Genomic DNA, 24,960 nt, shown 5'->3' on the forward strand with positions numbered 1-24,960 from the left:
TTAGGTAACGACGTTATTTTTTCAGTAACGGGGTAATCTAACTAATTACCTTTCCCGTCGTTACAACGCCGTTAATGTTACTGAACGTTAAATGCGGTGCGTTACTATGCATTGATTTATTATGCAATCCGAACGCACCCCTGGCTCACACAGCGAGTGAGCAGGTGGGTTAATAATGAGATAAGCGATTATGATTGGCTAAGGCAGAGTCATGTGTTTCATGGTAGCCAATCAGAGCCAGTGTTTTTACACACACGCGCCAGCGGCGCCAAAAACACACACAGTCACACACGCAACAGCTACACAGAGATTCGCAGCAGCAGCAGAAATGGCGAGTCAGGAGCAATCCGATGAAAAGTTGGCTCAAGGTGGAGATATAAGCACTACTTCAAATTCATTGTAGTCAAAGGCAAGAACGTGCATGTAATGTGTACATGTAATGTGATACACACGCATCTACAAAGGTAGTGGCCGAAAACACTTTTCTTACAAAGAGTGCAGGATAAAACTCTTGCTGTCTGTTGACGTGCAATAAATCTCGAAAGTTATGTACGAACACCTGTCTGTTCTACTTATTTCAACTGACTTGTGAAAACTGCTAAAATCAAAACTATATGACATATTCTTTGACATATAGCAACTTTTTTTTTTTTTTTTACAGTAACGCAAATAGTTACTTTCCCTGGTAACGAGTTACTTTTATTATAGAGTAATTCAGTTACTAACTCAGTTACTTTTTGGAACAAGTAGTGAGTAACTATAACTAATTACTTTTTTAAAGTGACGTTCCCAACAGTGGTCATAATATAAAGCAGCTCTGAACTGCAGAACCTCATTAGTATTTTAGTCATGTTTTGTTTTTGTTTGCTTTATGCTGTACTGGAATTTGTGTGAAGGGAAAGTTTGGGTGCAGAAACAAAACCTAGAGACATAATCCATTAAATCAACCTTAACCAAAATAAAAAAAACAAAAACAAAGTGAGATGGAATTACATTATCAATAAAGATTATTCTTGGTTTGATAACCTAACGCATGTAATGTAAACTGACTCAATGCAGTGAGTTCAGGACAGAATTATCTATTTCCCCGATCAATGGTAGGTGGGAGAAGTGGTCAGGAAACATGTTTTGCAATTCTGTTCTGTGCTGCTGGTGGTGTAGATATTACACACTTTAAATGGAGCCAGAAAGAACTCAGAATGAATCTTAAAGAGTTTTTGATTATGTATTCTAGATTGGATGTCAAATAGAGTTGTTCAAGCAGATGGACAGTTGCATTAATAGTGGCAGCTGATGGGTGTTGGACATTATTGCATTTTTAATTTGAAAGGAAACACATTAAAATTTGAGTTAGATGTACAGAGCAGCTTGTAGAGCTCCCAATAGAGGATTTTTTTTTTTTTTTTTTTTTAGTTTCTTAGGCTTATTAAGACTGCATTTATATTCAAAAATACAGTTAAATCAATAATATTTCAAATTATTACGGTTTTATTTTAAAGGGGTCATATGATGTTTTTTTTAAAGATAATGTTTTTTTTTTTAATTTTTTGGTGTAATAGAATATGTTGACATGCATTAATGTTCCAAAAACACATTATATTTCAAATACTGTACATTATTGTAGGTCCCTTATTTGCTCAACGATTTCCAAACAATTCGTTTAATGATAAATTTTTCCAAACCCTTCCTTTGCTTGACGCTAATCTGCGGTCATTGGTCTTATTGGTCTCATTTCCATTTCACCATGCCTGTAATGCCTGATAAAGCAGCGCTTTTGAGCACAATGCTGCTTTGTGTATAGCGTTACCAGGGAAAACGCTATTTTTACCGCTCCGAAAGTGGCACCTAGTGGCAAGGTATGAATTAGCTTTTTCATTCAGACCAGCATGAAAAGACCAACAAGTGAGCGGGCAGTATGCTAATGTTTCATGTTAATGTCAGCATGAAATGGCTTGGAATTTGGAGTTTTAAAAAAGACTATTTTCAATGATTCAGAGTTGACTCTTTCTTTTAAGAGACAATAACTTTATACACGGTGCACTTTCAGATTTAAAACTCTGCAGTATGTTTTTATTCACTTAGAGCTGTGTTACACACTGCATGAAAGGTAATTTTCAAAAATCCATAATAGGGGCACTTTAACATACGTGCATTTGACTGGATTTAACTTAATTTATTAGAAGATTGGTTATTTAAAAAGATGCTAATCAGTATATGGATGGGATGGGATGATTTCTTAAATTACATACAGTGTGGATTAGTGATTCACTTTGGAGAATAACCACACACTTTGAGAGGAACGGGCCATTTGACAATGTGTACAGTGATCAACCACAAATTGCAAGTATTTTATTAGTGAATAAGTGTATGAATGCAAATTAGGTTGAAAAAGGCCGGACATGGTAGGGCTTAATGGCTTGATCAGGTACAATGTTAATTCTCCTTTTCCTTGTGAATTTTTAATTCAATGGCTGTTAAAGTTTCTCATTATGATTATTCAGGTGTAAATGATTGTCTAGATTACCAGACAATGTAGCACCTTGTGGCTAATCATATTCATTTGTGATTATCATTTTAAATATCATTTTATCTAGATTACAGAAACGTCCTAAGATTGGAATTACCTATGAAGTATTCGGTTTTCTGAGGCGATAAGCAGCGTCCTTTATGAAGACCTGTTTCTGTCTGATAAGAAATGGCTATAACCAATATAATTTAGTGCTTAATGGTTTTACATGATGTTTAGAGGTGGGTAAATCTGAAATCAATATTCCTGTATTTATATACTGCTATACTACAATTGTGCCTGAGGATATCTTGTTTGCTTTTCTACTAACAGCCTCAGATGAAACTCTTGAAAGTTTTTTTAATATGTGTTGAGATGAACCTCACAAGCTTTGGCAACGCAGCAACTAGATCATCCTTTGAAAGGCTCAGTGTAGAAACCCAGTTCCCTAGTGCACAAATAAAGAACCTTTGCAACACTTGCAAACCTACAGATTGTGTTGCATTTTAAAATTTTGCCAGCTCTTGACATTGTTTTGTGCAGTGAGTGTTAGACCGTCCATGAACACATTTCACCAAAAATTGAACGTTTTCATCATTTACTCTCATGTTTCTTGTTGATCCAAATCTTGTTGGACTTTAAGGGTTCAGAGAGCATTGGACCCCACTGACTTTCAGTGAATGAAAAAAAATAATTTGAATGCTTTTGTGTTTTGCTGGGGAAAAAAATAAACTACATTTATTTTTTTAAATTAATTACTTAATAAAAAAGGTTTGTTTATTATCAATAGTACATACTGCATGTACTGTACTGCATCCTAACCATTGATTTAACCGTATTCACGCATGTATAAATCTCTTTTATGTAAAAATATATAAAGGAAAGTCTCTCCATAATAACCAGCAATGAACGGCTTTTAATGGACAATTAATGTTTATTCTAACATTGACAAAGTCTCTCATTTAACCTTGATATGATTCATGAAATTAAGTTTGTGACCTTATAGTCTAGAGCACACTTTGCATTTTATAGAGATTAATTCACAGCACATTGATGAGATTTAATCCTAAATTTAATTATCAATTATCACATTATTTTGCATGCACATGGTGCAGCATGACTTCTGTACAATGTTTGTCATCACACATTAGGAGGTTTTGCCCAAGAGGACTGTTTTTATTTTTCCTATAAACACTGGCGGAAGTAGCCACTTTTTGACATGATCGCACCGAAGGAACTGGGAATGATTTTAGTTATAGAAACACCTTTGGGTGGGATTACTTCAGAGTAGGGTCTAACTACTAGTGATATATACGTATGTGTTGATCAGCCAAACACATGCCATATGGAGCACTGGGACTCACAGTTTTTAAAAAGCTGTGTAAACATGGTTTACATACTCCAACAGTCATAGATGGACTGATGCCGAAGTCCAGGCACTTCTCCATCAACCATCCTCCAGTTCCTGACATTGATTTACATACTTTCAGAGTTTCTACTGGCATTATGAATGCAACCAGGAAAATAGCCCTAGAGGAAAATATGTTTCTGGGCGTTCCTATAACTACCTGGTGCAAAAACCTGCACTGCTGCATTGCCATTTACCAGTGCTGGTTAATCAAAGCAAGAAACTATAGGGAAAGAAACACTTCGATGCCATAGTGAATGATCAGGTTCACTGGGTTAAAGGGGTATTTTGAAATTCTATGATTAAGGTCTGCATTGTCTTTTCACCTCTTGGGAGTGATTATTTTGTAGCGTTTAGTTTTTTCCATCCAATCTCTAAATTGCACACTTGATCTTTAGGCAATAATTGGTTCTATTTTGACAGCTTATCCCATTGATGTGGGGCTTAAAGAAAAGAGAGAAAGTGAAAGAAAGAAAATGGCAATGGTGCAAAAAGATATGAAAAGTGAGCTCTAATAAAACCAACAGAGCTAAATAGAGGGAGAGACAGAGAAACAAGAAAGCCAAAAAGTCATGGAGGACATTTGTATTGTTTTAGGCAGACATTTCTGAAATCCTCTCTAAGTGCAGCTAAGAGCCATGATCAGTGGAGGTTTTAGGCTATTGCTTTATGGTGAAATGAGCAGTAATGGCATCTCCTTTTTGATGTGCCCTCTGTGAGAGTTTCAGACTTGCACAGAGTTGAGGTGGCCTGTTTACTGGGTCCATGAGCAAAGCACTGGAAGATGTACCCTCATGGAAAGTGAAGCCTGGTGCAGTTACAGTACCTTCACAGCATGCTGATCATTAAACAACCCCATTCGCATCTTTTGTATACCTGACTATTTTTCTGTTGTTCTGCTGTCTTTCTGATGATATGCCATTCTGTCTGTCATTTCTATTTCATTGTGTTGTTCTGTCATTGTTCTATCATTGTTTCTGTCAGTAGTATCATTCTGTAGTTTAATTCTAATTCATTCTATTTTTTCTGCATTTCGAATGTTCTATTTTTCTATCTTTATCATTTTATCATTCTAACTTTTTCTAAAATTCTATTGTCCTGTCATTCTGTCCTATCGTTCTGTCAATAGTTTGAGTCTTCTGTCTTTGGGGTTCTGATGTTCTATCATTCTGTCATTTTTCATATGTTTGTCAATTGTTCTGCCGTTGTATCTATCAATCATTCTATCGGTCATTCTGCCATTCTGTTTTTTTTAATCGTTTGACAGAATGGTAGATAGAATGACTGAATGATGAAAGGGCCAAAAGAAAGATACAGTATAACATTCAATAGACAGAAAGAGAATGACAGACCGACTGAACAACAGACAGACGACTGACAGGTAGAATGAGATAATGACAAGGCAACCAAATGATGATTGATAGATATAGAGTGATCATTCTATCTTTTATAATTTATGCATTCTGTTCTTCTATCGCTCTGTTATTTTCTTTATATTTGTCCATGTCATTTGATAATTTTCTCATTCTTACGTTTTTTTTCTAGATATCATTCTGTTCTATCTATTGATTGTTCGGTCTTTCATCATTCTGTTGTTCTGTCTGTCATTCTTTGTTATTGTATTGTCCCGCCTGTCATTCTATCTTTCGTTCTATCGTTCTGTTTTACGTTGTCATCTTTTTATCTATCATTCTGTTGTTCTATCTAACGTTCTATCGTCTTATCTGTCTGTAATTCTAATAATGAACAGGCATTGACAGCATCAGCAGTGGAGATGTCAGGGTGTGGGTGAAGACTTCACTTGGAACAGTGTGAAGGTGGAGAAAGGGAGAGAAAGAGCAGAAAGGAGATAGGCACATCAGTCCGCCAAGAGCTGCTTTTGTCTGCTGGTGATCTGCGTCAAAGAGGATTAGTTGTGTTATGACATTAAAGTTGAAGCTACGTTATCATCTGTAGCTGACAGGCAGGATTTGCTCCCTAATCGGGCTACTAATTCACAGGGAGGTGAGAAATCATTGCACTGTGATTGGAGGAGGATTTTTTTATTATTTTTTATTTTTTTCTATTTATATTCGAAGATCTACCTTTTATATTTACTTTATCCACTCAACGGCCGGCTGCCTCAGTACATAGACATTTCTGTTGTGCTGATCTCAAAGACCTATTGTGAAGAAACAAAAATAAGCACATCCAGAAAATGGAAAGGGTAATTGTCCTCCTCAGCCTTTTTATTCAACAATAAAATGTGAATTTAAATTGATGCTCAGTACTAGGAAAAAAAACAAACAAATTTTTTGCATCAGAAAGCACTTTTTTTCAGTCCTGCTGCTGATAAATAGTCTGTTTTTATGGTGGTAGACCACATAGAGGGCAAAGAAGCACTTTTAAAATGTATTTAGTCTCAAATGGTGAAGGCTTAAATGTAAAGCGCAGTGCCTCACAGACATGTCATTATACAAGCAAGGAGGCCCACTGTAAATCACACACACCATAACCTTGATGTCTTTGTAAAGGCAATAAAGCTCTGGCTGTTTGTTTGTAGATGGGTGAGCATTTGGCAGTTGATTTTGGTGCTTCACGTGTCCCTGGAAGTGTATATAAGAGTTTTGGTTTTATTGAGATCTGAATAGAAGCTTGTCAGGTATTGTCATGACTGCAGTGGTGTGATCAAGGGCAAAGGATAGGACACTTTCAGAAATAAGGTACAAAAGCTGTCACTGGGGTGGAACTTTTTTCAAAAGGTGAACATTTTGTGCACCAGAGGAACCTTTTCATAGTTCCTAGACCTATTGGTGGAAGTACCCACTTTTTGGCATGTTCACACCGCAGGAACTAGGAATGGTAGGCAGGAACTAGGAATAGTTCTAGGAACTCTATTTTTGGGAAACAGCACTATAGGAACTACCATTGATGGAAGTGTATGTTAATTGTGTATTGTGAACAGAACCACGCAAAAAAAAAACCTTTTTATTGATAGTATTTCCCTGTAATCATAATTAGTTTTAAAAGATTTTTACTGGCTCTAGTATTCATTTCACCTGGAAACTGCAGTGAAATGTATGTATAGGTACGTTTGTGATATTTTGATATTCATACTATTTCTCCAGATTGAAATGCTGAAATGTAGAGTCTCTTAAATGGTTCTAGTAAAGTTAACATGTGGCTTTTTCATGTTGCACGTTAAATCATATATACAACCTCTGAGCAAAATAATATTCAGAATAGTTTCTTCATACGTAATTCAATTTCTTTTTTATAGACCCTCTGCTTGACCCTTGAGTTTTAGAGAATGTAGAGTAATTATTTGTCACATGAAGTTAACAATGTCACCCACCAGTCTTAGTAACTGTATGGTTTAATCTGGAGGATGGTGAGGTTATAAAACTACCATTTAAAAGTGCACGCTGGGTTACTGCAGGGCTATAAAGACATTCCTCTGATTTAGACTTACCGCAGATTTGGGCCTCTGTGCTACATTGTAGACACCTAGTCCTGCTATTGGTATGCTGTTTGCGTCTTGATAACTTTAGTCCACTCAAAAGTCTGTGATGCAAGCTTAAAAAGATATGCTTAAAGCTTTTAAAGAAAATAACAAAATTGATTTTTCTTAGGTCATTTAGCCAGGCTGCAACACTAATAACTTTCCATTAAGTGATTATATGCCCTCTGACTGCAGGCATTGAAGTGCCATTTGGCACACAATTAAATAAATGAAAGTTTGTGTCAACACAACATTTGATTTATAAACAAGCATAATTTATTCTGATCGTAAGACCATTTGGGCTTTGATTAATTTGAAAGCTCAGGTCGCCATTACTGAGCAAATAAGCTGTGTGTGTGGCTTTTCTGTGTAGGGTAAGATGTGTCCGTATGTGAGCTGTGTCAGTCCATTATTCTAGAAAACATGCAGAATATTTGTCGGAAAAGATGTAGGAAAGATTCATATTTTTGGATTATCTGTGACTGAGAGATAAAGCATTTTTGTGCAGTTTTTTCTTTTCTTTAAATGTCAGAGTAAATGATATCTCCCCAGACTTACATTTTAAAAAAAAATTATATATGTGTATGTGTGTGTGTATATATATATATATATATATATATATATATATATATATATATATATATATATATATATATATATATATATATATATATATATATATATATATATATATTAGTGCTGTTAACGCGTTAACGCATGCGATTAATTTTTGTCTGGTTTAACGTGTCAAAATATTTAACGCAATTAGCGCAGCATCCGTATTTTCTGCCATCCGTTGGCTAGCTTTACATTATATGATCACGCTCTTATTCATTTAAATGCTTTTAAACATTTCAAGCACGGCAAGACAAAAGAGAATGCGCTGTCTGTGAATGCCCTTATGTGACACATACACACCTACACACACACACACAATGCATAGACAGGGCGCCAGAATCCAGTTCTCTTAAGCGCTTAAACTAACAATAAACATCCCAAAGTGCCAGTTTTGTCGATTATCCTCATAAGAGCAATCTTAAATGATTTATATAAAGTCTAAAATGAACAAAAAGAGTTGTGAGAGAATGAGGCGAGATCCATAGACAGTATATAAATGGTGAGATCCGCGTGTCTGTCTGCTCTTAAAGGGACAGCAGCCAATAAAGCTTCCTGTCAGTAAAGTTAAAGAACAAAGGGAACAGAGAAAATGACTCGCTGCTCTTGACTAAATAACTTTTGTAGCTTTAATAAGGATTAACTATTTAATTTATAGTTTATGCAGTGCAGACTGCATATAACTTTGATAACTTTATTAAATTTCTGTATATTTCCTAACTGTTAAGACAGGAAGGGCAGGAGTAAACATGACATTTATTATGGGTTTATGTTAGCATTGTTTTAAGTTTACTTAAATTAAAAACTGTTATATTTTTGAAGCCTAATAATAAATGTAAAAAAAATAAAAATAAATCAGTAGCTGTATTAATATCAGTAATACTGGCCTTCATTCATAAAAAGTATTTAAAATATACTGTCTTTATGTTGTTTCTACATTAATTTGATTAACTGTGAAATTATTACATTAAAAAATATATTAAAAACGTACAAAAACATTTATTTTTTTATTGCGATTAATTGCGATTAATCACAGAAAAAATGTGTGATTAATCTAAGTTTTTAATCGATTGACAGCACTAATATACATATATATATATGTATATATATGTGTATATATATATATATGTGTATGTATGTATGTATGTATGTGTATATATATATATATATATATATATATATATATATATATATATATATATATATGTATGTATATATATATATATGTGTGTATATATATTAATATATTAATATATATGTGTGTATGTGTGTGTGTGTGTGTGTGTGTGTGTGTGTGTGTGTATATGTATATGCGTGTATATATATGTATATGTGTGTGTATATATGTACAGTACAGACCAAAAGTTTGGAAACATTACTATTTTTAATGTTTTTGAAAGAAGTTTCTTCTGCTCATCAAGCCTGCATTTATTTGATCAAAAATACAGAAAAAACTGTAATATTGTGAAATATTATTACAACTTAAAATAATAGTTTTCTATTTGAATATACTTAAAAAAATTATAATTTTATTCCTGTGATGCAAAGCTGAATTTTCAGTATCATTACTCCAGCCTTCAGTGTCACATGTAACATCCAGTCTATCACATGATCATTTAGAAATCATTCTAATACTTCTGATTTATTATGAGTGTTGGAAACAGTTCTGCTGTCTAATATATTTGATGAATAAAAGGTTAAAAAGAACAGCATTTATTCAAAATAAAAATAAACAATTCTAATAATATATATTCTAATAATATATTTTCTTTACTATCACTTTTTATCAATTTAACACATCCTTGCTGAATAAAAGTATTGATTTTATTTAAAGAAAAAAAAAATTACTGACCCCAAATTATTGACCAGTAGTGTATATTGTTTTACAAAATATTTATATTTTAAAATCATAGCTTCTTTTATTTTTATTTTTTACTTTTTATTCATCAAAGTATCCTAAAAAAGTATCACATGTTCTGAAAAAATATTAAGCAGCAGAACTGTTTCCAACTTTGATAATGAATCATCATATTAGAATGATTTCTATCATGTGATAATGATCCTAAAAATTCAGCTTTGCATCACAGAAATAAATGATAATTTAAAGTATAATAAATTTAAAAACAATTATTTTAAATTGTAATATTTCAAAATATTAAAAAAAAATTCTGTATTTTTGATCAAATAAATGCAGGCTTGATAATATGTGTGTATATATATATATATATATATATATGTATGTATATATATATGTATAAATATGTGTGTGTGTGTGTGTGTGTGTGTGTGTGTGTGTGTGTGTGTGTGTGTATGATTTTATTTATTTATTTTTGCATGCATGTATTTGTGTTTCTGGATCAGTGCTTTCACACCTAAACTTTTGGTTTACCCTTTTGGAATAGCCTCCAGTGGTGCTTGTTATTCTTTTTAGAGAGTGGATTTGTGTCCACAGGGCTTTGTCAAGGCCATCACAGATTATTCACACACTCATCCACCCACTCGAGGACCTATTAACTCACCACTGATCCTGAAAAGACCCCGTGCTCCCATTCGATTTACAACACTACATGTAGCTTTTAACCCGCACTGGAGTATTTCATTACTTACACATTTCGTTATTTCAGAGTGGCCATTAGTTAAAGGCCTCACTCATTAAATGCTCCATTTTGGGTTTTAATAAGTGAGTATTAAATAGTTGCTTCACTCACCTGCAGCCTAATCGCTCTTCGAGTGATCTAGGATGATTAATTCACATGAAACTGGAGGAGGACATTGTTTGTTTCATTACACAGCAATCTCACAAATAGCATTATGTCAAATGTGATATTATTCCTTGAATCAGTTTTTCTGAAGACAGCCACAGTGGTTTTCCCAGGTGCTGTGTCTGTGAGTGGGAGGTTATGTGATTCTGATGTAATAATACTGAAGTCTTAATCATGGGATATAGGTGTGCATTTGTCTGCTGTGTGGTGACTGTTTATCAGTTGTGGCTTTCCAGCAATGTTCCCCTTGAATGGTGGCAGGACTGATCATTGTTAGTGAATTGTTTTTTTTTTTAGTGTTTTTGTCTTTATTTTTTTTTCCACACAAGACCACTGCAACAGCGACTCAAAAGCAAACATGCATGTAAATACAAAGAGAGAAAGTTGCAGTAAAATGGCACAGTTTCTGTTTCTAAGGCATCATACACGTTCATATTCTGACAAGAAATGTTTTTCCAGAAGCTAGGAACCATAATTATGCTGTCTTATAAGATGCCTTGTTTTCACCAATTTAAAGGCAATGTCACATGTATGTATTGCAACAATTCTGTTTGGAAAATTCATTATTTTATATTAGTTTAGTTTAGTGCTTATTTGAGTAAGCTCCGTCTTACTTGCTATTTGCACCGTATGTTTCAAAAGTAAAGCAAATCACAGAAATACCCTGATCAAACTATATAAAAATAGATAAAAATGTACATCCTGGTATACAGTTACAATGCTACTTCATCTGTTTTTAAAAAAAGTAGTTTAATTGTGCCTTTACTCCATTTTTGGGGTGGTGCTAGCGCAGTGGATAAGACACATGTCTTTGGCGTGAGAGACCCGGGTTCGAATCCACTGTGAGACACCAATGTGTCCCTGAGCAAGACACTTAACCCCTAGTTGCTCCAGAGGTGTGTGACCTCTGACATATGTGGCAATTGTAAGTCGCTTTGGATAAAAGCGTCAGCTAAGTGAATAAATGTAAATGTAAATGTAATTTTATTGTCTGTTCTAAAAGCTCGGTAAAGTAACGGCAACAATAAAAAAAAAAATTAAAACAAAAAAGTTGAATTACATTTACATTAGCAAAAATCCAGTTAATTAATTAGCAGTTAATAAATAAAAACATTTTAGCTGTATATTAAACTTGGTTCAATTTCTGTTTACATTGTAATGTGACATAATGAGCTTCGCTTTGGTTATCATTTTATTTAATCACACTTTTACCTGCGCACATTATAATCAATCTATGAGAAATAATCACAAAAATCATTAAACAGAGCTCCAGTTGATATTCCCTTCATTGCTTTTTTTTTTTTTTTTTTTTTTTTTTTTTTTTTTTTATATATAGCAGCAGCTGGTTGAATTGAGACGTGTGAATAAGAGGGTGAAGAACTCTGTACGTTTACTGAAGACTCCTTTGACAGGTAAATTAAAGACTTCAATGCTTATATTTTCTTCTGTAATAAGCTATTTAATTCAAGTTTTAGCCCTTCCTGGAATCTCTGCAGACCTGACATTGCAGTTTCCTTCCTCAATTCCTTGGCTCTCATCCCCCTCCTCTCTGGAGTCTTAACTTCCCCTCCCTGTACATGTGGGGTGAAGTCAGGTTAACTCATGAGGTGATCTGGAGATGGATGAATCTGCCGCCGTTTGTTGGCTTTCATTTTTGCCGCTGTAGAGGAATGGTCTGATCTTTCATTACTCTTTCTTTCTTTCCATGTGCCACTGTGCTCCACCACGATTTACAGCTCTCCGTCAACAGAACACAGATGCTCACGCTCAGCAGTGCGTCAGCCCCTTCTCACTGTGTGTGTGTGTGTGTGTTTGTTTTGACCAAGGAGCATGTTTGTTGGATTGTTGGTCCATGTGCTTTTTGTGTTTGTCTTGCAAGGTCACTGACAGAACAGATTAATAGTGTTGTTCCTCTGAAAAAAAAAAAGAACAGAATAACCGTCTGTCAGCTTTACTCTCCAGCAGTTCCTGTTCTCTTTTGGTACATGAGTGTTATTTTGGTTAATTTGTACCTGGAAGGTGCCATGTCCTCAGTTTAAAAGGTGATGTGTTTTTTTTTATAAAACTAAAAATACAGGTAAAAAACAAACTAACAAAAACATTACTTGATGACTTAATAATTTGATGTGATTTATAAACTAAATTCAGTAACCAAATTAAATTAGCTTTGGGTAGGTCAGATGAAATTATATATTTTTTGATGACTTATGTGAAGGAAAAAAAAGAGAAATTATATTATTTTTTAGATTATGATATAAGTTATATATAATGCTTATTTTACATCTATTATTAAATCTCTGGGACCCAGAACATAGTTATTTTCAACAGAGCATAATGTAAATATAAATACATTAATATGTAAATTAAAAAAAAAATTAATCATTTAAAAATATTGTTCAAATTTCTGGAAAGCTTGATTCATTTGTAGAATTTAGTGATCAAATTATTCTAAAATATTGAGTGTCATCCAGGGAAGTCTGAACAATGGCAGACCATCTTACTTGAAAACAGTTGTTATATTTGCAAGTGGCACAGATTACAAACGTCACCTTTAAAGAGGCATTATTTCTGTTGCATCAGTACTCAGTGCATGAAAACGATGCATATGATTTGCATGTTTATGATGTGTTTGTACACTGGATGGTAGTCCTTCAGAGAAAAACAGATAATGAATAACTGAAAACTTCAGTGCTGTTACATATGGAGGGTTTGTACAAAACACAAACTCACTGTGTATTTTTCCACTTCTCTGGCTTATTTATTTACAATTTTATTTAAATGAAAAAAAAATTGTATTCACCATTTGTTCCAACTGTGTCTGCCATATGCTAAGTATTTTTAAATCAAGGAAATGACATTACATGTTGTGGAATGATGTGTGAATGTCTTGTAGCAGCAGATATAACCTCATAAAATGATTGAATTGCATGGCCGATATGTAATGGTTTAGTTTAATTCAATAATATTATGGTTATATTTTGCTATAATAGCAGAGGAGATGGAGAAACAGGTTTGAAATGAAACCAAAAGATGTTCACCTCACTGTAAAAGGGTTTCGTTGTTGAAGTAGTGAACATTATGTGACACGTTTAAAGGCTTGATGTGAGGCAAAAAGACTGATTGAGTGAACCGCTTGTCCAATCATGGTAAACTGTCATTTCATATTTCCACAGACAAGTCAGAGCCCTTTTGCCTCAAGAATCAATTTAAAATCAGTCATCACTGTTTTGCATCAAGTGTACGGGTGGGAGATGCTAGCTCCTTCCCTCAGTATTTTGTATGGACAAAGCTATGAGGAATTCAGTTAAAATTGAATGGGATTTCAAGAGGCTGAATGCTTGTGGAATTGATTTATGCCCTTTTTGTACTGCCACTTGAAAAGGATGCCCACATCTTTGAGGTCTTCATGCCTCAGTCTTCTGCTTTGAGGTTGCAAGCATGCATTTTTTTGGTTAGGGATTTTCGTCTGCCTAGAAAAGGTCAGCATAATTTTTCCACCATGTGTAAGGTATAGAGACATCGCTAAATGAGCTATTCACAGAGCATTACACCCACCTCCCTGTTTTTGTTCTCCAGTTTGATGACAGGTCTGTGGGGTCATCTGAGACCACTCTGCTTGCTTTCACATCATGTTGAAGCTTATTGTTGAGAAAGAGCTCTTCTGTGGCACTTGTCAATAAACAAACCAGCGTTATTTATGAGTGAAGCTAAACATCATTGGACTCTTTTCACTGGCTGAGATGACGCATGTCAACGGTCATCAGCATTGTACAGTCGTGGCCAAAAGTTTTGAGAATTACATAAATATTAGTTTTCAAAAAGTTTGCTGCTAAACTGCTTTTAGATCTCTGTTTCAGTTGTTTCTGTGATGTACTGAAATATAATTACAAGCACTTCATACGTTTCAAAGGCTTTTATCGACAATTACATGACATTTATGCAAAGAGTCAGTATTTGCAGTGTTGGCCCTTCTTTTTCAGGACCTCTGCAATTCGACTGGGCATGCTCTCAAACAACTTCTGGGCCAAATCCTGACTGATAGCAACCCATTCTTTCATTATCACTTGTTGGAGTTTGTCAGAATTAGTGGGTTTTTGTTTGTCCACCTGCCTCTTGAGGATTGACCACAAGTTCTCAATGGGATTAAGATCTGGGGAGTTTCCAGGCCATGGACCCAAAATTTCAATATTCTGGTCCGCGAGCCACTTAGTTATCACTTTTGCCTCATGGCACGGTGCTCCATCGTGCTGGAAAATGCATTGTTCTTCACCAAACTGTTGTTGGATTGTTGGAAGAAGTTGCTGTTGAAGGGTGTTTTGGTACCATTCTTTATTCATGGCTGTGTTTTTGGGCAGAATTGTGAATGAGCCCACTCCCTTGGATGAGAAGCAACCCCAGACATGAATGGTGTCAGGATGCTTTACTGTTGGCATGACACAGGACTGATGGTAGCGCTCACCTTTTCTTCTCCGGACAAGCCTTTTTCCAGATGCCCCAAACAATCGGAAAGGGGCTTCATCGGAGAATATGACTTTGCCCCAGTCCTCAGCAGTCCATTCACTATACTTTCTGCAGAAGATCAATCTGTCCTCCCTGATGTTTTTTTTGGAGAGAAGTGGCTTCTTTGCTGCCCTTCTTGACACCAGGCCATATTCCAAAAGTCTTCGCCTCACTGTGCGTGCAGATGCGCTCACACCTGCCTGCTGCCATTCCTGAGCAAGCTCTGCACTGGTGTCACTCCGATCCCGCTGAATCCTCTTTAGGAGACGATCCTGAACCTCTTTCCTTGAAGTTCTTGATGATCCTATAAATTGTTGATTTAGGTGCAATCTTAGTAGCCACAATATCCTTGCCTGTGAAGCCCTTTTTATGCAACGCAATGATGGCTGCACGCGTTTCTTTGCAGGTCACCATGGTTAACAATGGAAGAACAATGATTTCAAGCATCAGTTAACAAGTTAACAAGACGATTACTGAAATGATCTGCTATTTTCAATTACAAACATGGTCAGGACGAATGTTGCAGGTGCATTAGCAAATGCATCAGTTTTTATGAGCGCTTTTCTGAATAAACCCTTGTGTGTTTGTGCAAGCATGTGTGTTGCTGCTTTTTGTCATTGCTTTTCCATCTCTGAAGATTTGTCTGCATCTACATCATTTGCATAAAAATATCCGATCGGATGAGACACATATTGAGGTAGCTCAAACATTCTGGTCCGCTAATTGATGTCTGCTTAGTGCTTTTGAACTTGCCTTTTAGATTTGCACTTGAAGCACTTTGATGTATTGGGCAGTGCAGCAATTCATTGAAGGGCCTTCAAAATATTTGTAACTGGCAGGATTTGATCCACAGGGTCACTGGTTGATGAGCCCTGATTTGGAAATTTATTAGTCTGTATGTGTCACTCATGGGCTTGATTTGTCTTATTAGGTTTCTTCTGTCAGCTTTGATTTTTCACACATGTGGACTGACTTGGTGAAATCTGGAAATTTGTTGAATGGTTTTACCAAGAACAAATGGCCAGACAATTTTAATTATATTGTCTGTTTGGGGTAGAAAAGCCTGAGACCTAGTCAAAATATTTGAAATCTTAATAAATGAATTACTTTTTTTTCAGTGTGGACTACTATATCTCACCCACAAAGAGAAAGAAATTGAAATCGGCCTCTGTTTGCTTTTACGCATGCTTATTTTTACGTATATAAGATCTCCAGGTTAATAGTTTATTTGTTTGAACTTGATTAATCCTCCTTTTATTAAATCTGACTTTTTTTACTTTAATATTTCAAATAAATTGATTGAAAGGCCTGTTAATTAAACCTTTTCATTAAAATGCATGAGATGGAAAAGCTCATTTCAGGCCTGCTCAGAAATTACGTCAGTAATGTTAAGTGATAAAACCCCCCTAGTGCACTTATGAAAAGCAGTATATCAACTATGTTTTGAGTGGTCAGCTATGACTCTTTTATACCTTCCATTATAGGTTTTCAATTCCCTGCCACCTCCTCCTTACTGAGCTTAATTTGCTCTTAATAGATGTAATTAGCTTTGGAACATGGCCGGGCCAGACCCAGCAGGATAATTATGACGTGGATGGTTGGTGGTACAATGGAGTGGATGTACAGGACTGAGCCCCACTGGCCCAGTGATGGAGGAGATGGAAGAATGAAAGCACTAGATTGTCAGAATTGACTTCCTGCTGTACTGATGTTATTTCTCTCTATGTCCTCCCCTCTCTTAGTGTTCTCCTTGATTCCATCTTGTTGGCAACATAGAGAGCCATTGGCCATGTCCAGAGTCATCACCGTCTAAATGTCCTGATAGATTCAAAGTGATGCACCATCTGTCAGAAAATGTGTTAAATTGCTCCTGCCAAGACAGGCTTGACTAAGAAGGTAGACACTCTAAATTTAGTGGTTTCTCTGAGGACATTTTCTGTCCATAGACTACCTGCCTATACAAAGGATGAGGCCACGCATGCCCCTACAACATTTTATGCCAAACTCAAAAAAAAATGTACATGTAAATGAATATTCACTTGCACAATATAAAATTTGTTCAGTAATTTTTTTTAGTTATAAGAAAGTAATTAAATAAGTATTAAATAAGTATTTCAGATGTTGTATTTCAAGACATTTGTTGAAGAGATATGGACATGTAATGCGGTCAAATTCTGCCTGAAACGACTTTAGCTATGCGTATCCTTGAAAATAATTGCACACCTTAGAACGTTCATCAGCGAATCGGATCCAAGCATTCAGCAGTCGAATAACTAGAAATAATAAATATAATAAAATTTTTGAACTGAAAAAAATTAAAACACTACATGGACCACCTAAACATAATATTGGTTTTAGATTTTATTTTCCCCTTGTTATAATGTTATAATTTTTGTTGTTGTTTATTTTCAGCCCAGTGTGTAAATAGGCCATATAGCAAATAGTGAAGACAGAACTTGCCGCATACTGTAATTGATTTATCCATCTTGTACTCAAGTAGTCAAATTACAAAAAATGCTCATCCATTGCTCCTACAAACCAAAGAATTACAAATTATCAACAGATTTTAGATTTTCAATTTCATGCTGATGTTGCCAGAGACATTCATAATGTTCAAATTTTGTGTGCGTGATTGTCATTCAGGGCAGGAATCAAGCACAAATCTGAAATCCATGTAGCATTTCAAGCAGTGGTGAGAACATACAGAGCGAGTGATTGATGACTTCCACACTCTGTAAAATGATACAGCCCCCCACCTCACCATCATACCTGTGATATTGCATTGCAGATTGTCTCTGCATTAGTAATGGTGTGAATGTAGCCATAAATCCCACATTCCTCTTATCTTGGGAATGGGATCAGTCTTTAACCGGTTGTCCCTAACTTTCCGTAATTTTTTTTCATTGTAGCACAGGATACGTGCAAATTAAAATCAGTGTTAAGATCTGTTTCCAGTCATGAATGTGTGCCTACGCAGTCATTGTCATCAAGGAGAGATTTAGTCATATGCCGACCGTCTGTTCATTATCTGAAAGACAGGTGTTTTTGTTCAGCACAGATAATTTTGAGCAGTTCAGTGGTTGTTATTACCTTTTAACTCTTGAATTTCCCCCCTTCTTAATTTATACCTTTACTTCTTGGATTTATTAGTTATTTTATGCCTTTCCCTAGCCCAGTAATTATTAAACTATATATATATAGAGAGAGAGAGAGAGAGAAACATTGCTTTTCAGTTTCTATAAAATAAAAATAAAAACTACTTTAAAAGTTTTTATTTCAAAAAATATTTTGTGGTTTTAGTTTGAACTTTTATAACATAACTGCAATACATTTTTATTGGTTTAAATAATAATATATTTTTCCCCTTTAAATTGTAGGGAGAAATGTTTTCGTAGATTGACCCGTGTTGCATCTGATCTGCTAGTCATGTTAAGTTGTAAAGGAAATCTGTGGAGTATATTGGGAAAGACTTCAGATACTCTGGAGGTACAATCAGAATACTAATGGTGGCTGAAGATGCAACTGACTTTGCAATCCTCACCCTCGGGGCCAATGCATTGAGAGTACATGGCTGCATTAGAGCACCGCTACCTCCTGTAACCTTGAGGCTTGTTTGCAACTTAGTATACTGTTTTGCTGCTGTGGATTTAGACATAACTATAAATAAAAGCCTGATGGCCACCCCAGAGAAAAGTGAGGCGGTGTGGTCAATGAACTTGAGTACTGCATGTTGATGCATAGAGACTCTGCTCAATACACAGTGCACGTGATGTTTTCCCCCTCTCCAGCACAATAGCTTTAAGGGCTTTATTCCAGTGTACACATCAGTGTTATGTGCACAATCAATCAATAAGACAATGTGAACGATGGACAAGGTTCTCTGTAAATGAAAATAGCAAAAGTGCTTCTGGCAGATTATTTGATGGAGGAGAAATCAGACTGCTCGTGCAAATACAAGGACATGAAGGAAAGGGTTAGAGGAGGAGAGAAGTTCTACATGTTTTAATTGTTGGATTTATTTTGTTTTTCCTTATGAAATGCCTTTTATTACATATGCACTACAAAAGGTTCATTAGTTAACATTTTCATTAAATAACGTTAACAAAGATGAATAAATACTGCAATAAATGTATCGCTCATTGTCTGTATATGTCAGTTAATATATTAACTAATGGAACCTTATTGTAAAGTGTTATCATTTATGTATTCATGCACCTTTTAGGGGTAGATAATATACAAAGTTTCCACCTTAAGAGTACTGCCTAGAGTGACAAACTGTTGTACACACAGTCTTAACCTCTTAAGACCCTGCAGCCTCATATGAGGCGATTATATTTTTGTAAATTTCTCTGAGACTGTACATGCCACCGTTTTATGTCAGGATGTCCTGTACAGAGCTCATTTAGGGCTTTTCAGAGATACCAAATGATTGGATGTTTTACCATGACCACTCCCTCTCCTTGGTCATCAAAAATGTCTGAAATTAATTTAGTGACACTCTTATGGAAATATGATAATATTTTGTAATTATTATTAAAAACTGTCTTTCTTTAAATTGTTTGTCATAAATCAACATCTCAGGAAATTTTATGCGGTTTCAAATCAAAATATGACTTTCTGTTATGAAACAGGTTGTTGATTTCATACATGTCCTTATATGAGGACACCGGAACTAAAAGCATGTTTATTACGCATTTTTGGAGACATAAAAAAATAAATAGGCAAATAAATTAAATTGCAATATTCTATTAAATATTATATATTATTATGAAAATCTTGTGAATTATTACTCCTATTATTACACTTCTTTTTTCATTACATGTTGCCCCAAAAACACATTAATATGCAAATCTCAAAAGGCTATTAATTCTTTAATAAACATGAGCACTGCATGTTTCAGAGTCCAGTGCTGCGCTGCTTTGTGTTCAGCTGTTAATAGTTATGTCTTCCACTTCAAAAGCGCCCCCTGCTTGCAGAGTTGCTGTTTGCTGTCTGTAGGCTATTGAATGAATAAAACATAGAAATCCCTTTTATTTCTCAGAAAATCTAACCAGTTGGAGCTGGAATGCATTTACAGCTATGGTCAGTGTAGCCATAGTACCCCCCATTTTCTTAAAAAATGTTTTAAAGGCTGAGATGTGAAGGTCATGATCATTAAACTTTTTGTTTTTGTGAAGACCTGTATCTGAACTGTAAATCATGATTTTTACTATCTTTTTTCTACAGTTTAATGTCACCATAGGTACTACCCTTCCCTGCTTTATGGTATTAATTAAATTCTTACATTTAAGCTTTTCAAAAACCTTCATTATTGTGCTTTTTCTTTATTATAGTGTATGTAGCCAACTCATTATGTACTGTATTAGAACAGGAATATTGTTAGAGACAGGAAACACCAGGTAGATTGATCAGAGATGAAGAGAGATTCAATATCTAGTCACCTGCACATAAGCACTGCCACACAACATGACAGAGCACATTCATTACCCACCAGGCCCGAAGACAGTACCCCTGGAGCCTTCTGGGTTCAGGCGTTTTGCTCAAAGTCTCTGCCTCAGGGCACCGTGCCTGCAGGACGCCATGGACCGGCTGAAATGCAGTGCACACAGAAAAGTGTCAAGTAGTGTCCAGAATTATAAGCTTCATTGTAATTGGCTGACTGCTGCATAATTAATTCATGAGTCAAGGGTGCACAGGTTTATTTTATCAGTTTGACTTTGACAAGTCTTGTTTACAGGGAATAAGGCTGTGGCAATAATCACCTCAAGGGTCTTTTGTTTGAGGCACGTAGTAGCAATATCCTCAAGCTCATCTGTATAGTCAACAGTTTATTCTGCTTTTTTTTAGAGCTATGACCGTGAAATAATCAGTACTCGTGACTTAAATTTTTTTTTTTGGTTTCTGAAGGATCATTTTCCCCTGAAGACTGGAGTAATGGCTGCTGAAAATTCTGCTTTGCTATCACAAGAATAAATTACATATTAAAATATATATATAAATGAATAAGTTGTTTTAAACTGCAATAATATTTCACAATATTACTATATAGTACCTTTACTGTATTTTTGACCAAATATGACACATAATAATTATAAAACGTCTTTCAAAAACATAAACAATTATTACCTACATATACACACATTTCTTAGTTCTTCGATATTTAGCAAGATGTAATAAAAGCAAATATTGTAGTGATAAACAATTTTCTTGAATTTTCATGAATTTTTGAGATTAGTGATGCCATACTTTTCATTTCACAATTGTAATACCTGACCATTGCCATGTTGAAAAGTGGTTTGCTTCTGCAAAGTTTCTTTCTGTTAGACTAGCACACAAGTACAGTAGTGATACTGTAGCTCAAGGATACAGGATACGACCCTAAAGGTAGCAGCCCTAATCTTCACCCCTAGTCTACAACCACCTCCTCATAATGGAGACTTATGCGCTGTATCGCACATTTAATGAATATTAAGTACTGAACGCTTTAACTCAGCAATCCATATCGGCACATGAATCTGCGGTTACAATCCATCCCATCATTAAACACTCCATCAACCTCTCTGTCTTCCTTTAATGATCCTCGTCTCCTTTCTTTCACACTCTCCCTCCTCCATCTGGTCAAGGGCTTCTTCAGTTTTTTTTACATTAAACCTCTCCCAACCTCTTTCATGCATGTGGGGCTCCTCTGCTCTTTCAAAACTTTCAAGAGTTTTCCCTTGAGTAATGTGTGTCCTTGCTGCTTTCTGTGACACGTTTGTGTGCGTATGTGCGAAAGGGACAGAAGCCGAAAATAAACTTGAGGAACTTGATGAAGTGGGCATTCAGTCAGTCTTCTCTGAGGTTTGATGATCTGACGAGATAGTGAAGCCTGTCCATGTGCATGTATTACAAACTCTATCATAGATCATTGAGAAGAAGAGAACCAGACAGAAAGAGAAAGAGGGAGGGGTAAATGCATAGCAGCTGCTCATTAAAATGCAGTTGGGTTTGCGTTTGTACCCCAGGCGGGGTGCCAGATTTGCACATCTGAAGCCTCTGGCCCAGATGAAACTCTCACCATTTACGTTTCTGATTTGCGTTCTGACAGCGGCTCCAATTACCAGCATTTTCAGGGAGGGTTAAATGCATCCGCCTGTGTGAAAGCTCACACCCTCTGTGCCCGGCGCTTGGGTTTGTGATGGTAAAGCACAGATTACAGCACGGCAGTCATGTGCTGTACATTTCCTCACTTTTGTGTCCCAGCTCTAACATCTCATGAGCTCAGTTAAAGTGCTGCACTGCTCAACCAGGGTGCATTTATTAATTAATGGGGCTTAATAAGGCTCTTTACATTCCATATGTGACGCTGGACCAAAAAACCAGTCTTAAGTGTCAATTTTCCTTGATTTTTTTTTTAGAATAAATAAGCTTTCCATTGATGTATGGTTTGTTAGGATCGGACAATATTTGGCCGAGGTACTATTTGAAAATCTGGAAGCTGAGGGTGAAAAAAAGTCAAAATACTGAGAAAATCACCTTGGAGGTTGTCCAAATGAATTCTTAGCTATGCATATTGCTAATCAAAAATTAAGTTTTGATATACATATGGTAGGAAGTTTACAAAATATCTTCATGGAACATGATCTTTACTATCCTAATGATTTTTGTCATAAAATTTTGACCCATGCAATGTTTTTCTGACTATTGCTAAAAATATACTCCAGTGACTTACCTTATTGTGAGGAGATGTGTTCTGTTACTTTTCAAAGTGATTGCACTAATGCACTAGTTTACATATATATGAACTGACCCCAAACTTTGAAGTTGCAGCTTATGTTTAAAACTATTTAACTATTTATTAGGGTTGTGGCACAATTAGAATGAATTTGAATTCAATTTTTGTTTTGTTTTTATTAATTAATGAGAGAAAATTTTTATTTGCATATAGTGCATTATGAGAGATATTTTTCTATCTGTCTTTTGTACTAAATAAAGTTTCATTGCTTAGACTCTCTTAGTCACTTTTTCCACTTTCCCCACAATTTGTATGCCTTCCTTGTCTCTTTGTTTTGTGCCTGTAGACATCTTGGTGTCTTCTATGGTTGAGGACGAAAATGCTGGGATGTATTTGAATATAAAATGGAAAAGACATTGAAGACTGCCATAATCTCTCAGCCACTCTGTGTGTGTCACCACAGAGGCCTCATGAATACTGTAGATGTCAGACGGAGAAATGGCAGCTTGGTTTTCTCAGTGACTTGAAACTATTCGGATGCTCTTCCTCTGGACAGCAGCCTTCTGATCAGTGTGAATGAAATCAGGACTGAGGAACTTCTCCTTGAGAAACAGAGCCATTATCCTGTAAGCAATGCCATGTAGAGAGCCTCTTTTGAACTTGTTTTTGTTGTGTATATCAGTCAGTCTTTAACTATTGGCTTTATGGACTTGTAGAAAATGAACTCCCTTTATATTGTCAAGGCTATTTTTACAGCTAGTATCATAGCTTAAAGGATACAAAAAAATAGATCTTATATATTTACTCATTGTTTATATTATAATAGTTTTATAATAAACACAACTTCTGTTTTAACAATGGTTTTTCAGGTTTTTTATAACAAAACTAGCAGCCAAATAAGTTTACATAATTTACAACACTAGCAACCAAATAAGTAAAAAAATGAATGAATTAATAAAAAACATTTCAAGGCCAATTTAATATGACCCAATTTAATGGGTTACCTACACACACACACACACACACGTTTGTTTTTGTGAAAAGTGGGGACATCCCATAGCCGTAATGGTTTTTATACTGTAGAAACTGTATATTCAATTGCCCCTTCACCAACCCTACACCTAACCCTAACCCTCACAGGAAACTTTGTGCATTTTTACTTTCTCAAAAAAAAAAACTAATTCTGTATGATTTATAAGCGTTTTGAAAAATGGGGACATGGGTTATGTCCTCATAAGTCACCCTCTCCTTGTAATATCTGTGTCATACCCATGTCATTATACAAAGTTGTGTCCTGATATGTCACAAAAACAAGAACAAAAACACACACACACACATACACATAAAAAAAACCTGTCAAAATCCATCCCTGGGACATATTCAAGGTTGAAGAGACACCGATATGTACTTTGAAAAAACAGCATCTATTGTTGTGCATTGTCTGGCTAATTTAAGTCAACAGCCATCTCTTCTGTTCATCTTGGGACCTCTGAGACATCAAAATGGGGCGCCCTTATGAATGTTAACACACAGCGTACTGCACAGCACTGTGCCCTGTTTATCCAACAAACAATTAAGCAGTAACTTGAGCATTGAGTTTCCATCTCCACTGTTTTCCCAGAGGCACAGCCCTGGCAATATGGCAGGGGCTCCAATGTCTCTCAGCACTTGTATACAGCATCATTGCAGCTGCTGTTGCATCGCCTTGGATGCATTTGACCATAACCTAGTGACTCACAGTTCTGTTTGACGTATGTGTACATCTGCTGCTCCTGCTTCTTAGATCTCTCAGAGACCTGTGAAAAAAGGGTTCTTTGCCAAGATGCTCCCTGTCACACATTCTGTCTGCCATTCTCACACCCCCGCCGAACTCCAAACACTTTCTCTATTCTAGTCTCATATGACACACCCTTGGACCTCCCACAGTCTGTTTATCACCTTCCTGATGCATATTGCACACAAAATATACAAGAT

The 24,960-nt window shown here is 35.6% G+C and overlaps 1 protein-coding gene across 4 annotated transcripts in view; it reads left to right on the plus strand.

Moving 5' to 3' along the window:
- The window catches only part of LOC132156289 (tetraspanin-9-like), a 205,548-nt gene that overhangs the window by 72,125 nt on the left and 108,463 nt on the right, over window positions 1-24,960 (plus strand). For 3 of the 4 annotated variants that reach the window (XM_059565228.1, XM_059565227.1, XM_059565226.1), the window contains exon 2: window positions 12,109-12,184. The exons of the other annotated variant lie outside the window; for it this stretch is intronic. Coding sequence is in view for 2 of the 3 variants with exons in the window: in XM_059565227.1 (XP_059421210.1) it covers window positions 12,109-12,184 (76 nt within the window). In the remaining variant the exon portion in view is untranslated. The remainder of the gene's footprint in view (window positions 1-12,108; window positions 12,185-24,960) is intronic. 4 annotated transcript variants of the gene reach the window in all.

Source organism: Carassius carassius, chromosome 13, assembly GCF_963082965.1.
Source record: "Carassius carassius chromosome 13, fCarCar2.1, whole genome shotgun sequence".
Lineage (NCBI taxonomy): Eukaryota > Metazoa > Chordata > Actinopteri > Cypriniformes > Cyprinidae > Carassius > Carassius carassius.